At 45.2% G+C, this 16,090-nt stretch overlaps 1 protein-coding gene across 4 annotated transcripts in view; it reads right to left on the bottom strand.

The window, feature by feature from the left end:
• prdm10 (PR domain containing 10) overlaps positions 1 to 16,090 on the bottom strand; it is a 159,873-nt gene that overhangs the window by 27,855 nt on the left and 115,928 nt on the right. For all 4 annotated transcript variants that reach the window (XM_085968193.1, XM_085968195.1, XM_085968192.1 and 1 more), the window contains exon 10: positions 4,788 to 4,905. In XM_085968193.1, coding sequence (XP_085824319.1) covers positions 4,788 to 4,905 — 118 coding nt within the window. The remainder of the gene's footprint in view (positions 1 to 4,787; positions 4,906 to 16,090) is intronic.

The raw sequence follows: 16,090 nt of genomic DNA, 5'->3' as shown, positions 1-16,090 counted from the left end.
ATTTCTGCTGGGTTAGTTCTTAGTCTATTAAATAGAGGCATAGCAGGGCAGCTCAGTCCCGTGGAATGCACATCCTGTGCCACGTGCGAAGTCCTGGACGCTTCGCGTAGTCTGAAGGACCACATGAGCAGGAAGTGTCACCAGATACAGCAACTCTAGCTCCGGGTTTCGGAGCTTGAGCGGCGGCTGGAGTCACTGCGGTGCATCCGCGAGGTTGAGAGTTAAGTAGATAGCACATTTCTAGAGGTGTTCACCCGCAGCTTAAGAGTATGCAGGCAGAGAGGGAATGGGTGACCGTCAGACAGAAGAGGACGACCAGGCAGGTAGTGCAGGAGTCCCCGGCGTGCATCGTGCTCTCCAACCAGTATTCTGTTCCGAGTACTGTGATATGCTCGAACATATTAACATCGAGAGGGAGGAGGTATTGGCGGTTTTAGCAGGCCTAAAAATGGATAAATCCCCAGGCCCGGACGAAATGTATCCCAGGCTGCTGTGTGAGGCAAAGGAAGAGATTGCGGGGGCTCTAACTCATATATTCAGGACCTCTCTGGCCACAGGGGATGTGCCAGAGGACTGGAGAACTGCTAATGTAGTACCATTATTCAAGAAGGGAAGTAGGGAAGAATCGGGGAACTACAGGCCAGTGAGCCTAACATCAGTGGTAGGAAAATTATTGGAAAAAATTCTGAGGGACAAAATCAGTCTCCACTTGGAGAGGCAAGGATTAATCAGGGATAGTCAACATGGCTTTGTCAAGGGAAGATCATGTCTGACTAATTTGATTGAATTTTTTGAGGGGGTGACTAGGTGTGTGGATGAGGGTAACGCAGTGGATGTGGTATACATGGATTTCAGTAAGGCCTTCGATAAAGTCCCGCACAGGAGACTGGTCAAGAAGGTAAGAGCCCATGGAATCCAGGGTGCCTTGGCACATTGGATACAAAACTGGCTTAGTGGCAGAAGGCAGAGGGTGATGGTCGAAGGTTGTTTTTGTGACTGGAAGCCTGTGGCCAGTGGGGTACCACAGGGATCGGTGCTGGGTCCCTTGCTGTTTGTGGTCTACATTAATGACTTGGATATGAATGTAAAAGGTATGATCAGTAAGTTCGCGGATGATACAAAAATTGGTAGGGTGGTAAATAGCGAGGAGGGTAGCCTCAGTCTGCAGGACGATATAGATGGGTTGGTCAGATGGGCGGAACAGTGGCAAATGGAATTTAACCCGGAAAAGTGCGAGGTGATGCACTTTAGGGAGACTAACAAGGCAAGGGAATACACAATGAATGGTAAGACCCTAGGCAAGACGGAGGGTCAGAGGGATCTGGGTGTGCAAGTACACAGATCCCTGAAGGCGGCGGAACAGGTGGATAAGGTGGTAAAAAAAGGCATATGGGATACTTGCCTTCATTAGCCGAGGCATAGAAAATAAGATCAAGGAGGTTATGATGGAGCTGTATAAAACACTGGTTAGGCCACAGCTGGAATACTGTGTGCAGTTCTGGTCGCCACACTACAGGAAGGATGTGAACGCTTTGGAGAGGGTGCAGAGGAGATTCACCAGGATGTTACCAGGGCTGGAGTGCTTCAGCTATGAAGAGAGACTGGGCAGATTGGGTTTGTTTTCCTTGGAGCAGAGGAGGCTGAGGGGGGACATGATTGAGGTGTACAAAATTATGAGGGGCATAGATAGGATGGATACTGAGGAGCTTTTTCCCTTAGTAGAAGGGTCAATAACTAGGGGGCATAGATTCAAGGTAAAGGGCGGGAGGTTTAGAGGGGATTTGAGAAAGAACTTTTTCACCCAGAGGGTGGTTGGAGTCTGGAACTCACTGCCTGAAAGGGTTGTGGAGGCAGGAACCCTCACAACATTTAAGAAGCATTTGGATGAGCACTTGAAATGCCATAGCATACAAGGCTACGGACCAAATGCTGGAATATGGGATTAGATTAGACAGGGCTTGATGGCCGGCGCGGACACGATGGGCCGAAGGGCCTCTATCCGTGCTGTATAACTCTATGACTCTACTGGTGAGGGCGATGGTTCCTCTAGGGAGTGCAGCCAGAGTCAAGTCCACAGCACCACAGGTGGCTCAGCTGCATGGGGGGCCGGGGGGGCTGGTGAAAGAGGGGAAAGAGAGTGGAAGAGCAATAGTGGTAGGGGATTCGATAGTTAGGGGAGCAGACAGGCGTTTCTGTGGCTGTGACGTGACTCCAGGATGGTACATTGCCTCCCTGGTGCCAGGGTCACGGATGTCACTGAGCTACTGCAGGACACTCTGAGGGGGGAGGGTGAATAGCCAGAGGTCGTTGTCCATATCGGTACCAACGACATAGGTAGAAAGAGGGTTGAGGTCCTGCAGGCAGAGTTTAGGGAGCGAAGAGAGAGATTAAAAAGCAGGACCTCAAAAGGTAGTAATCTCCGGATTACTCCCATGCCACGTGCTAGCGAGTACAGGAATAGGAGAATAGAACAGATGAATGTGTGGCTGGAGAGATGGTGCAGGAGGGAGGGCTTTAGATTCCTGAGGCATTGGGACCATTTCTGGGGGAGGTGGGACCTGTACAAGCCGGACGGGTTACACCTCAACAGAAACAGGACCAATATTCTCGCGGGAAGGTTTGCTAGTGCTGTTGGGGAGGGTTTAAACTAGCTTGGCAGGGGGATGGGCACCAGCATATAGGAGTAGAAAAGAGGAATAAGGTGCATAAAAGAGAGAGTGTGTTGGACAGTACTAGAGACGGAAGCAGTACCATATTAGATAGGAGCAGACTAAGAAAGACTATGAAAAATTCAAAACTGGGTTTAGAATGCATGTACGTAAACGCACAAAGTGTGGTGAATAAGGTTGGTGAGCTACAAGCACAATTAGCCGTGTGGCAATATGATGTTGTGGCAATACTGGAAACATGGCTTAAAAACGGTGAGGTCTGGACACTTAATATTCAAGGGTACAAGGTGTTCAGAAAAGATAGGGAAGGAAAAAAGGGAGGTGGGGTGGCAGTGCTGATTAAGGCAGACATTGTAGTGTTGGAAAGGGAGGATGTTCTTGAGGGGACAAGGACAGAATCCATTTGGTTAGAGTTGAGGAGCAAAAAGGGTATGATCACGCTATTGGGGGTATTCTACAGGCCTCCAAATAGTGAGAGGGAGGTAGAGGAGCAAATCTGCAGGGAAATCGCAGAGATATTGGGGGACTTTAATTACCCAAATATCGATTGGGATAATGCTTGGGTAAAGGGAGGAATTCAGGAGAATTTCCTTGACCACTATGTTCTTGGCCCAACTAGGAAGGGGGCATTGCTGGATCTGGTGCTGGGGAATGAGGTGGGCCAGGTCGACCAAGTGTTTGCGGGAGAACACTTGGGTACGAGTGATCATCGTATCATAAGATTTAGATTAGCAATGAAGAGGAGCAAAGAACAATCTAGAGTGGAACTTCTAAACTGGAATAGGGCTAACGTCAATGGGGTGCAAAAGGATCTAGCCAGGGTAAAATGGAACCAAAGACCGACAGGGAAAACTGTAACGGAACTTTAAGGAGGCGATGGTCCAAGTACAGGCTAGGTACATTCCAACAAGAGGGAAAGGTAAGGGAACCAAAGTAAGGGCTCCTTGGATGACGAGGGCGATTGAGAAGATGATGAAACAAAAAAAGAGGGTGCATAATGAATGTCAGGTGAATTCTTCAAGGGAGAACCAGACCAAGTACAATAAGTTGAGAGGGGATGTTAAAATGAAAATAAGATTAGCAAAGAGAGAATATGAGAGTAGAATGGCGGTTAACATAAATGGGAACCCAAAAATCTTCTACCGGCATGTAAACAGTAAGCGGGTAGTAAGAGGCGGGGTGGGGCCTATTAGATATATGCTTAGATGCGCGGGGAAAGGCTAGAATATTCAATGAGTACTCTGTATCGGTGTTTACTAAGGAGGTGGATGCTGACAAAATATCGTAGAAGTGGAAAAGGTAGCAGCAATGGAAGGGGTGAAAATTGATAGACAGGATGTACTAGAAAGGCTGGGTATGCTTAGAGTGGATAAGTCGCCTGGTCCAGATGGCTTGCATCCCAGGCTGCTAAGGGAATTGGGGGAGGAGATAGCGGAACGGATTGCCATAATTGTCCAATCTTCCCTAGATGCGGGGGAGGTGCCTGAGGATTGGAAAGTGGCAAATATGACACCGTTGTTCAAGAAAGGGTGCAAGGACAATCCTAGTAACTACAGTCTGGTCAGTTTAACATCAGTGGTGGGTAAAGTTTTAGAAACAATAATCAAGGAAAAAATTAACGGGCACTTGGAGAGGTTTAAGCTAATTAAGGAGAGCCAACACGGAATTGTAAAAGGCAGATCATGTTTGACTAATCTAATTGAATTTTTTGATGAAGTAACAGGGAGGATTGATGAAGGGAATGCAGTGGATGTTGTCTACATGGATTTTAGGAAGGCATTTGACAAAGTACCACACAGAAGGCTGGTTAACAAAATTGAGGCTCATGGAATAGGTGGGTCAGTGGCAGCTTGGATAAGGAATTGGCTTGGAATCTAGGGGAATCAAGGGATATGGGGATTGGGCGGGAAAGTGGAGTTGAGGTCGAAGATCAGCCATGATCTATTTCAATGGCGGAGCAGGCTTGAAGGCCTGCTCCTGATTCTTTTGTTTTAATGGAAGAGCGCGCGGGCGAGGGACAGAGCGCGCGGGCGAGGGACAGAGCGCGCGAGACAGAGAGAGAGGGCAACAGATAGCTGGGAGTGGGTGCGGTGACTCCATATGCATTCATGGCTGTACCTGCTGAAGTAGTCCAGCTTCTCGTCGTGCATGTTGAGATGTTGCTGAAGCTGCTCGGAGCTGGTGAAGCGACGGTTGCACTCGTAGCAGGGCCAGTTTTTTTCCTGGTCTCGTAGAACTGAGAAAGAAACAAATAGAAAACACTTTAGTGACTGTCAACGAGAAAATTACATTAATATTCTGTCGGAAAGTGGACAACAAATCTAATTTTTAAAGGGGAAATGTCACTCTGCTGGCCATCCTATTTTTATTTTAAAAGAATCTATCTTAAAAAACACAGACTTAGAGATAACACTGAGATCTGTACTGATCAGAACAATAACACTGAGGGCGTCACACAAGAATGGAACCAGAATAAAATGCTGGATACGAAATATTTTTTGTGGATGGACAAAATCTCTCGCTGGAAACTAACCATGTATACAAAGCAAGGAAATCAATGAGGCCAGTAATTGCTACAGTGAGGCATGCACAAGGTCTGGGTCAGTGCCCTCCGCCTGGGGTGGGAGAGTATAAATCACTCAGAACCCCTGACACCAAGTTTCTCAATTTGCAACAGGATTAATTGTAATAGAATAATGGATTTTGGCAGTGAGGGGACATAGATATCGGTCCCTACTATCTAATCGCCTTAAACTAATCTGTCTCTGTGTCTCCAGTGAGTGACAGGGAGGTCTAACAAAGCTACCAGGGTCCTGTGTACATGCAATACTTTTAGTATTATGGAAAGGAGCTCAGGGCTGGAGGAATTAGTCCCAATTAACATGCCGGGAGTACACAGATTAGATTATTCTCCATAGTCAGTAATCTTTTGGTAATCCCATGCAGCTGGTATACAGCACTGCACAGAATATATCAACAAAAAGAGAAAGTACTTGCATTTATAGTGACGTTCATGTCATTAGGATGTCGCAAAGTGCTTCACAGTCCATTAATTATTTTGACATGTAGTCACTGTTGTAACATAGGCAAACATGGCAGTTAATTTCTGCACAAGGCCCCACAAACAACAATGAGATAATAAGCAGATAATCTGCTTTAGTGATGTTGGTTGAGGGATAAATCTTGGCAGAACACCAGGAAGAACTACCTGCTCTTCAAATAGTGCCATGGGATCTTGTAAAACCTCAACAGGCAGACAAGGTCTCAGTTTAACGTCTCATCAATCAATGCAACACTCTTTCAGTAGCACATTAACTCCAATTGCCAGGAGAGACCCACCAAAGACGTGATTGTGTTACAACAGTCAAATCTAGACAGTAGTAGAATCACAGAATCTTACAACACAGGAGTCCGTTGAGCCCACTGTACCTGTGCCGGCTCTTTGAAATTTAGTCCTACGGCCCAGCTTTTTCCCCATAACCCTGCAAATTAGTCCTCTTCATGGACATGAGGAAGTATTAAGGGGTTTAGCAGCTTTAAAAGTGGATAAATGCCCAGGCCCGGATGAAATGTATCCCAGGCTGCTAAGCGAAGCAAAAGAGGAAATAGCAGATGCCCTGACCATCATTTTTCAATCCTCTCTGGCTTCAGGTGTGGTGCTGGAGGACTGCTAATGTAGTACCCTTGTTTAAAAAGGGAGAAAAGGATAGACCGAGTAATTACAGGCCAGTCAGCCTAGCCTCGGTGGTGGGAAAACTATTGGAAAGATTTATGAAGGACAGGATAAATCTTCATTTAGAAAGACACGGATTAATCAAGGATAGTCAGCATGGATTTGTTAAGGGAAGATCGTGTCTGACAAACTTGGTTGAATTTTTTGAGGAGGTAACAAGGAGGGTAGATGAGGGTAGTGCGTTTGATGTAGTGTATATGGACTTTAGCAAGGCTTTTTATAAGGTTCCACGTGGCAGACTGGTCACAAACTTAAAAGCCCATGGGATCCAGGGCAAAGTGTCAAGTTGGATTCAAAACTGGCTCGGAGACAGGAAGTAGAGGGTAATGGTTGATGGGTGTTTTTGTGACCGGAAGGCTGTTTCCAGTGGGGTTCTGCAGGGCTCAGTACTAGGTCCCTTGCTTTTTGTGGTATATATCAATGATCTAGACTTGAATATAGGGGGTATGATTAAGAAGTTTGCAGATGATACTAAAATCGGCTGTGTGGTTGATACTGAAGGAGGAAGCTGTAGGAAGATATCAATAAATTGGTCAGGTGGGCAGAACTGTGGGAAATGGAATTCAATCCGGAGAAGTGTGAGGTAATGCATTTGGGGAGGGCTAACAAGGAATGGGAATACACATTGAATGGTAGGACACTGAGTAGTGTAGAGGAACAAAGGGACCTTGGAGTGCACGTCCACAGATCCCTGAAGGTAGCAGGCCAGGTAGATAAGGTGGTTAAGAAGGCATACGGAATGCTTGCCTTTATTAGCATGACATACAATACAAGAGCAGGGGGGTTATGCTTCAACTGTAAAGAACACAAGTTAGGCCTCAGCTAGAGTACTGCGTGCAGTTCTGGTCACCACATTACAGGAAAGATGTGATTGCACTAGAGAGGGTACAGAGGAGATTTACAAGGATGTTGCCGAGAGTAGAGAATCTTAGCTATGAGGAAAGACTGGATAGGCTGGGTCTGTTTTCCTTGGAACAGAGGAGGCTGAGGGGAGGCCTGATTGAGGTGTACAAAATTATGAGTGGATAGAAAGGACCGATTTCCCTTAGCAGAGGGGTCAAAAACCAGGGGGCATAGATTTAAAGTAATTGGTGGATTTGAAGGGAAATTTCTTCACCCAGAGGGTTATGGGGGTCTGGAACTCACTGCCTGAAAGGGTGGTAGAGGCAGGAACCCTAACCACATTTAAAAAGTACTTGGATGTGCCCTTGGGATGCTGTAACCTGCAGGGCTACGGACCAAGAGCTGGGAAGTGGGATTAGGCTGGATAGCTCTTTGTTGGCCGGCGCGGACACGGTGGGCCGAAATGGCCTCCTTCCGTGCTGTAACTTTCTATGATTCTATGATTCAATTGCATTTTGAAAGTTCCGATGGAATCTGCTTCAGGTAGTGCATTCCAGATATTTAGTAAAAGTGTAAAGATTACTTCTTGTGGCATCTGTGCAAATTAATTGGATCCCGAGGGGTACCCAGGATTCAGCCATAGAACCGAGCACCAGAATTCCTGCCAATTGCACTCAACCATTCATTTATCTATCTATTACTTGATAACTGCTTTGCCTTATGTCTTTGCACCGTAGCAAAGAAACAGCCATTGCATTTTCCAAAATTGTTTTGTACATAACAATGGCCACTGTTTTCCACTTCACTTTAACGGGCAGTAAATGGTGTGCTGGCGAAGCACAGAAGCAGAAAAGCCCTGCCTGTAACTCAGGGTCTATACGTACCTGCCTCGTGAAATCAACTCTCAAACTTAGAACAAAGAGGATCAAACAGCAGATACATTAACTTGTGAAGAATTAAATTAAGGTTCACAGTTAAGATCCTGTGAAGGCTAAATGGGACACAACATCTGACTTATGTAAACTGTTTAGAACAGCAATGGGTGATCAATCAATAAACCAAACACAAAGGAGTCATGAAAGACCAAAACAGCCATGGCATGAATGTGAATACAGCTGGCTTTTAAGCAGACACTGAAAAAGTGTTGGAAGTATTGCAGAATGTGAGGGACATTACACTGAATTCGACTAACGTACTTTGTTAAACACCATTGCACCTTGTATTAGAAACCTCATTAGTGGGTGTCCTGCATGAACTGAGCAAGTTAGAGGGAGACCCAATTCGAACACCTTCACCTTTCAATAGCAAGTTATCAATTGGAGCATTTCTGGATTCCAATGCAATGTTGGCTCCTCAACTGTGAAAGGAACGGAACCTCAGAAATGCTCAATGACAGACCCATATGGTGACATGGGAGTTGGTATTATCACCAGTCCTCTAGGTATACCTGCTGAATAATGGGAGGCAGTGTGACCATTTTGAACTTTTTCTGCTCATAACGCTTTAAAATCCTAAGCTCAAGCCTTGGGACGAGTTCCTTGTCTTCTTGACAATTACAAAATATCTGGAGTGACAGCCTGTTCTTTTTGCTCAGAATGAACTTTTCAAATTTACCTGATGTTAGTAATATGATCAGCAGTTTTCATGGTAGGGACCCATAAATGATATGATTGGAGTAACCTATGAAAGTTAGGCATTGTGCCCAGAAAGTGGACAGCATTTCCGACTATCTCGAAAGCCCTTGCATTTGTCAAGACTCTTTGTCACAAACTTCTGTACGTCATACCTGGCTCTCAAGTAAGCAGTGGGAAGGAAGTTGGGGGGCATGAGGGCAGAAACCAGACAGTCATTGCTGTGGAGCCAGGGAAGGCTCTAGGTGTTTTGAGCCATTCTTGCGTACAGACCTTGAAAACCCCAGGAGGCGCCATGGTACTAACTGAGCAGCGACTTTACGAGGGAGGCTTGCTTTTTCTTGGCTATCCTCGAAATTGTTCCTCAGATTTTCTGCTGCTTCTGGCAATTCCTCAACTTATCCAGCAAAAAAAATCCTTCCCATCAAACAGTGGTTGCTGCAGTTGGGAATATTGCTAGACATAACCATGCAATTCTGCATAACAATGTAAAAAGCTACAATCTTGCCCTGGAGTCCAAGGTATGGGCTGCTGTCCACAGTAAGCTGCACATGTTCCTCAAAAAGCTGCAACAGTTGAGTACAATGGGGCTGTTAACCAGTGACTGTATCTGTGGAACTATCCGAGTGTAAACACTTGTAAGCAAGTTTGTTGTCCAAGTGTATCCATGCATTTGGAGCTATGATTGGGGAACTCCAGTTTAACCCTTGCATGGTAGATTACCCATAATCAGAACAGAAAAGAAAACAGGAGGATAAGCAGCTGGGATATTACACAATGCTCCAGCAACATCCAGCAGATTCTGTGATCTCAATCTACTTTGGGAACACATTGCATATCTAACAATTATCACCCCAGGACTCTCAGCACGCCACATTCAGGAAGGCATGAGAAACCTCTTGAAAGTTACTTGCTGTGACCTATGCGAGATCTGGAGGAAGGGCTCTGCAGTTGGGGCCCCGAAGAGAGAATATGAAGGTTGGAGCAAAGCTTTGGTTGCGGTGATCCTCCTCCCCTTGTAGGCTGGAGTAAGATTCTAGTAATTCCTTGTAGACCCACTGGCCATGGTGGTCCAGCCATTCCCCCTGCAGGAGGGAGCATGTATGAATGGGCCTGTTTAGGGAGTTGAACCCTTTATGCAAAGCACTCTGCCATTCTTCGAGACTGATCTGTCCCTGAAATCTGACTACCTTCCAGGGTGGAACCCACCTGTGACTGTAGGGGCAAGAATGAGAATAACAAGGGATTAAAAGATCCTGACCCCAACACATACTGACCAAGGAACAACACAAGCTCAGCAGCTTTCTCAAACTTCTCTTCTGAAGAGGACTGTATCAGTATCTCTGAGCAAGGTGCTGCCAGAGAATCGGGTGTGGAGAAGAACCATTTCTATCCGCCACTGTGGGGGGCAGAGTATAGATCAAATTTATTACACCACCTTCCCTGGTAGTTTTGGGGGTCCTTCCAGTTCTTTGCTCAGAGGCATTTTCCATTTGGTTTTACACTGTATTTGTGGTTACTCTGAAAGACGACTGGTACACACTGGAACCACGGTACACATTTCTGAATGACCAGAATTTGTCTGTCTGGGGAGTCTCCATGACAGGACCATTGCCGTTTTGCTAACCCAAGAGTTTTCTCCCTCGGGCGTATATAATATTCAATAGCAATTGATGCCAATATGTCCTCAGCGCAAACTCGTTTCTAAAGTAACTTGCTCCCAGGGGTTCTCGGCTCCACACCATGCCTGTGAGTACTCAGCAATGTCCAACAGAGAGCAGCCCAATCAGCGACTCCTGACATGGGTGGCTGTCTTTCTTGTGCCTTTTTTGCTGTTTGATTTTGATACGGGACATGGAACTGTGTCAACGCTCACCTTTCACCTCTGGGGTCTTACTTCAAACTCTATCCAGACCCAGGAGATGAAAGTCTTTATTCGCTTGCTGCAATGGCTTTATACAAAAATGACTTGGGCAGTCCTAATCCAGTTTCTATTCATCACAGGCCTGCTGCACAAAACGGTTTCTAATCTGGCATTAATTGGCACGCTCATTCAGAGGCTAAAATCACTGATTTTTATAGCACAGGAGGCCAGTCAGCTCTCTGAAAGCGGCATTCATACCTAGTCCCAAATCCCTGCCCTTTCCCCAATCCCTTTTAATGTTGTCTTGTTTAAATATTTATCCATTCTGCCTGTAAAAGCGATTATGGACTCAGTTCCCTCCACACCTCCATTGCTCCTGGTAGGGTATTTCATGTTTTAATAACACACAGCATAAAAAAAAATTCTGCTAACCTCTCTTCATTCTCTTAGTGATGACATTAAATTCAGGCCCTGTGGTTACCGATTTACTGACCAGTGGAAATAGCTTTCCCCTATTTATCTCATCAAAACCTCCCTATAATTTTGAACACCTCCATCAGATCTCCTCCTAACCTTCTTTGCTTTAATCGATAAAAGTCCCAGCTTCTCTAGTCTCTCCTCAAAACTAAAGCATCTCATCCCTGTGATCATCTTACTGAGTATCCTCTGTACGCTCTCCATGGTCTTGACACCCTTTCTAAATTAAGGAGCCTAAAGCTGCCAATGATTTGTGCAGGTTTTGTGTTACTGCTTGGCTTTTATACTCTCGATCCCTATTGATAAACCCTGGGATCCTATATTCTCATTTTTAAACAAAAACTCATGCTCCCCATTTTTGCATTGTTTGCAAATATTGATATTGCGCCCCATACCCAAGTCCAGATCACTTACACACATATGTACACATTGAGAAGAGTAACTGTCCCAGTACGCCTGGGGAAAACATTGTTTACAGCCTCCAGTTTGTAAAACATCCTTAACCACTACTCTCCATTTCTTGTCCTTTAACCAACTGCTTATCCATTCTCTCAAACTGCATGCTTCAATTTTAAGCCTGTTAAACAACACCTTATCAGAGATATTAAAAAATTATGCAGTAGGAGGTGATCTTCTAGACTACTGTAGGGGCAAAGTAGAGGCGGCTTTACCCTGCATCTGGCCGAGCTACACCTGACTTGGGAGAGCATTGGGTACCTGAAATGGAAAGAGGTCCATTCTCCAGCACCTTGAACGAGCTTTTGGTTTTAATAAAGAATGGGGTATTAGGTCAGATGCCCTTCACAAAGCATTTGGAAAACCCAAGACAAATGGACCTGGCAGCTGTGTCATGTTTTGCCAATGAGGGTTTTATGCATCAATTGTGCCCATCAGCAATGGTGAATAAACTATTATATACAACAGTATTTAAAACCTCTGTCCCAATGTATTACACAGGTCAGTGACTGCCCAGTGGGGCCACACCATCATTTTGAGTGTACATTCCAAGTCTATGCCTCAGCCCCTCTCTGGTTTTGCCAGCGTTCTAGATTTCTGATATAATCGCCTAGAGAGGATGAGGTTGGTCAATGGCTGTTGCCAAATAAATCAAACAGAGCCCTTTTTGTTGCTGAGCCTGTAACCAGACCAATAATGATCCTGTCCTGCACATACAAACATAAGAGTGTACCAGCAAATAGAGTCAGAGTAGGGGAAAATGGTAAAAAGACAAAATTAAAGGTTCTTTATCTGAATGCATGCAGCATTCGTAATGAGAGAGATGAATTGACGGCACAAATAGAAATAAATGGATATGATCTGATCGCCATTACAGAGACGTGGTTGCAAGGTGACCAAGGCTGGGAACTGAATTAACATTTCGGAAGGGTAGGCAGAAAGGAAAAGAAGGTGGGGTAGCTCTGTTAATAAAGGATGAGATCAGTACAGTAGTGAGAAATGATCTTGGCTCGAAAGATCAAGATGTAGAATCAGTTTGAGTGGAGATAAGAAATAATAAGGGAAAGAAGTCACTGGTGGGAGTAGTCTATAGGCCCCCTTAACAGTAGCTGTAGGACAGAGTATAAATCAATAAATAATGGGGGCTTGTAAGAAAGGTACTGCAATCATCAAGGGCGATTTTAATCTTCATATAGATTGGACAAATCAAATTGGCAAAGGTAGCCTTGAGGATGAGTTCCTAGAGTGTATTCAGGACGGTTTCTTAGAACAATACGTTGTGGAACCAACCAGGGAACAGGCTATTTCAGGTCTGGTAATGTGTACTGAGACAGGATTAATTAATGATCTCATAGTAAAGGATCCTCTAGGAAAGTGTAATCATAACATGATAGAATTTCACATTCAGTTTGAGGGTGAGAAACTTGGGTCTGAAACTAGTGTCTTAAACTTAAATAAAGGCAATTACAAGGGTATGAAGACAAAGTTGGCTAAAGTGGACTGGGAAAATAGATTAAAAAGGTAAGGCAGTAGATAAGCAGAGGCAGGCTTTTAAGGAGATATTTCATAACTCTCAACAAAGATATATTCCAGTGAGAAAGAAAGACTACTAGAAAGATGAACCATCCGTGGCTAATTAAGGAAGTTAAGGATGGTATCAAATTGAAAGAAAAGGCATACAATGTTGCGAAGATTAGTGGTAGGCCAGAGGATTGGGAAATTTTTATAAACCAACAAAGGATGACTAAAAAAATAAAGAGGGAGAAAATAGATTATGAGTAAACTAGCAAGAAATATGAAAAAAGACAGTAAGAGCTTCTACAACTATATAAAAAGGAAGAGAGTAGCTAAAGTAAACGTTGCTCCCTTTGAAGATGAGACTGGGGAATTAATAATGGGAAACAAGGAAATGGCAAAGACTTTGAACAAATATTTTGTATCGGTCTTCACGGTAGAAGACACTAGAAGCATCCCAATAAAATTAGATAATCAAGGGGCAAAAGGGAGGAACTTAAAACAATCACTATCCCTAGAGAAAAGGTACTCGGCAAACTAATGGGACTAAAGGCTGACAAGTCCCCTGGACCTGATGGTCTGCATCCTATGGTCTTAAAAGAAGTGGCTGCAGAGATAGTGGCAGATGGAGTATAATGTGGGGAAAGAAGTGGCTGCAGGGAGTGGCAGAGGGAGTATAATGTGGGGAAAGAAGTGGCTGCAGAGAGTGGCAGAGGGAGTATAATCACACACAGAATCCCCACAATGCAGATAGAGGCCATTTCGGCCCATCGAGCCTGCACCGACACATATCCCACCCAATCCCCGTAACCCCTACACCAACACATATCCCCGTAACCCCACGTATTTAATCCCCCTAACACTAAGGGTCAATTTATCATAGTCAATCAACCTAACCCGCACATCTTTGGAGAATGTGGGGAAAGAAGTGGCTGCAGAGAGTGGCAGAGGGAGTATAATGTGGGAAAAGAAGTGGCTGCAGAGATAGTGGCAGAGGGAGTATAATGTGGGGAAAGAAGTGGCTGCAGAGAGTGGCAGATGGAGTATAATGTGGGAAAATGTGAGGTTATCCACTTTGGAAGGAAGAATAGAAAAGCAAAATATTATTTAAATGGAGAGAGAGAGTGCAGAAGGATCTGGGGCACCTCGTACATGAAACACAAAAAGTTGGCAAGCAGGTACAGCAAGTAATTAGGAAGGCAAATGGAATGTTGGCCTTTATTGCAAGGGGGATGGAGTATTAAAGTCGGGAAGTCTTGCTACAACTGTACAGGGCGTTGGTGAGACCGCACCTGGTGCACTGCATACAGTTTTGGTCTCCTTATTTAAGGAAGGATATACTTGCTTTGGAGGCAGTTCAGAGAAGGTTCACGCAGTTGATTCCTGGGATGGAAGGGTTGTCTTATGAGGAAAGGTTGAGCAGATTGGGCCTATACTCATTTGAGTTTAGAAGAATGAGAGGTGATCTTATTGAAACATATAAGATTCTGAGGGGGCTCGACAGAGTAGATGCTGAGTGGATGTTTCCCCTTGTGGGGGAATCTAGAATGAGGGGGCATAGTTTCAGAATAAGGGGCCGCCCATTTAAGACGGAGATGAGGAGGAATTTCTTCTCTCAGAGGGTCGTGAATCTTTGGAGCTGTAGAGGCTGGGTCATTGAATATATTCAAGGCGGAGGTAGACAGGTGTTTGAGCTATGGGGAGTCGAGGGGTGTGGGGAGCGGGCAGGAAAGTGGAGTTGAGGCCAAGATCAGATCAGCCATGATCCTATTGAATGGCCGAACAGGCTCGAGGGGCCGAATGGCCTACTCCTGCTCCTATTTCTTATGTTCTTATGTCCTAATAAAGAAAGCATCATTTCTGTTGATACTTAAGGAGATTTGTCAGCCCGGGCACACAGCCGATTTTCCCAAGAAAATCCTGAAATAAAAACAGACTTGCTAGTTGGCAATATGAAAGGTTGTAAGGACTCTAATGAAGAGAAACCAGAGGATAATTCCAATTATTGAACAAGAAATGCAACATGACGAAGAGAACAAGCTTTCTTCAGCTGGGGAAAAGCTACCTGACTCCACAGCATGGGCACTTGGGCTTTTGCAACATGGGATCAGGAGATCATACTTGTCCCAGCTACACAATCATGACAGGTTTTTCTTGTATCGATCACTGAAACCAGACAATGCTGATCACAATCTCCTTCAGCAATTGATCCATCCGTGGGAGATCCTGAGAGAACTCTGTCAGATTTAAATGTTCTATGTCTATGTCTGTTGAGGAACAGCAAGAGGCTGAAAGACCTCTGGATCCAACAGATCCAATATTTTAACGTTAATGGTCCGAATGACTTCTCCTCCTTAACCTATCTTCAGTTCTTCCTTTAGTCATAGAGTTATAACAGCACAGAAGGAGGCCATTCGGCCCATCGAGTCCACGCCAGCTCTCTGCAGAGCAATCCAGTAAGTCCCATTCCCTCGCTCTATCCCCAAAGCCCTGCAAGTATATTTCCCTCAAGTGCCTATCCAGTCTCCCCTTGAAAACATTGAGTGTCTCCGCTTCCACCACTTCCGTCGCAGCGAGTTCCAGGTCCTCACCACTTGAACATTTTTTCCTCACAACCCCCCTGTATCTCTTGCCCAAAACCTTAAATCTGTATCCCCTGGTCCTTGTACCATCAACTATTCGGCGTCGGCGGGTGTTTCAGCGGCAGCAGCGGGGCTATAAAAGTCCCAGAGACCAGGTAAGGCCTCATTGCGTCGGCAGGAATTCAGCAGCGGGGCTATAAAAGTCCCAGAGACCAGGTATGGCCTCAGTGCGTCGGCGGGAATTCAGCGGCAGCAGCGGGGCTATAAAAGTCCCAGAGACCAGGTAAGACTTACCAATCGCCAGTCTGGGAACTCGGAGG

This window comes from Somniosus microcephalus, chromosome 26 (genome assembly GCF_052327205.1).
Source record: "Somniosus microcephalus isolate GS21.2 chromosome 26, FLI_Smic_1.0, whole genome shotgun sequence".
NCBI lineage: Eukaryota > Metazoa > Chordata > Chondrichthyes > Squaliformes > Somniosidae > Somniosus > Somniosus microcephalus.
Note: the sequence above shows the minus strand (reverse complement) of the source record. Positions and strands in the feature narration are given on the sequence as shown.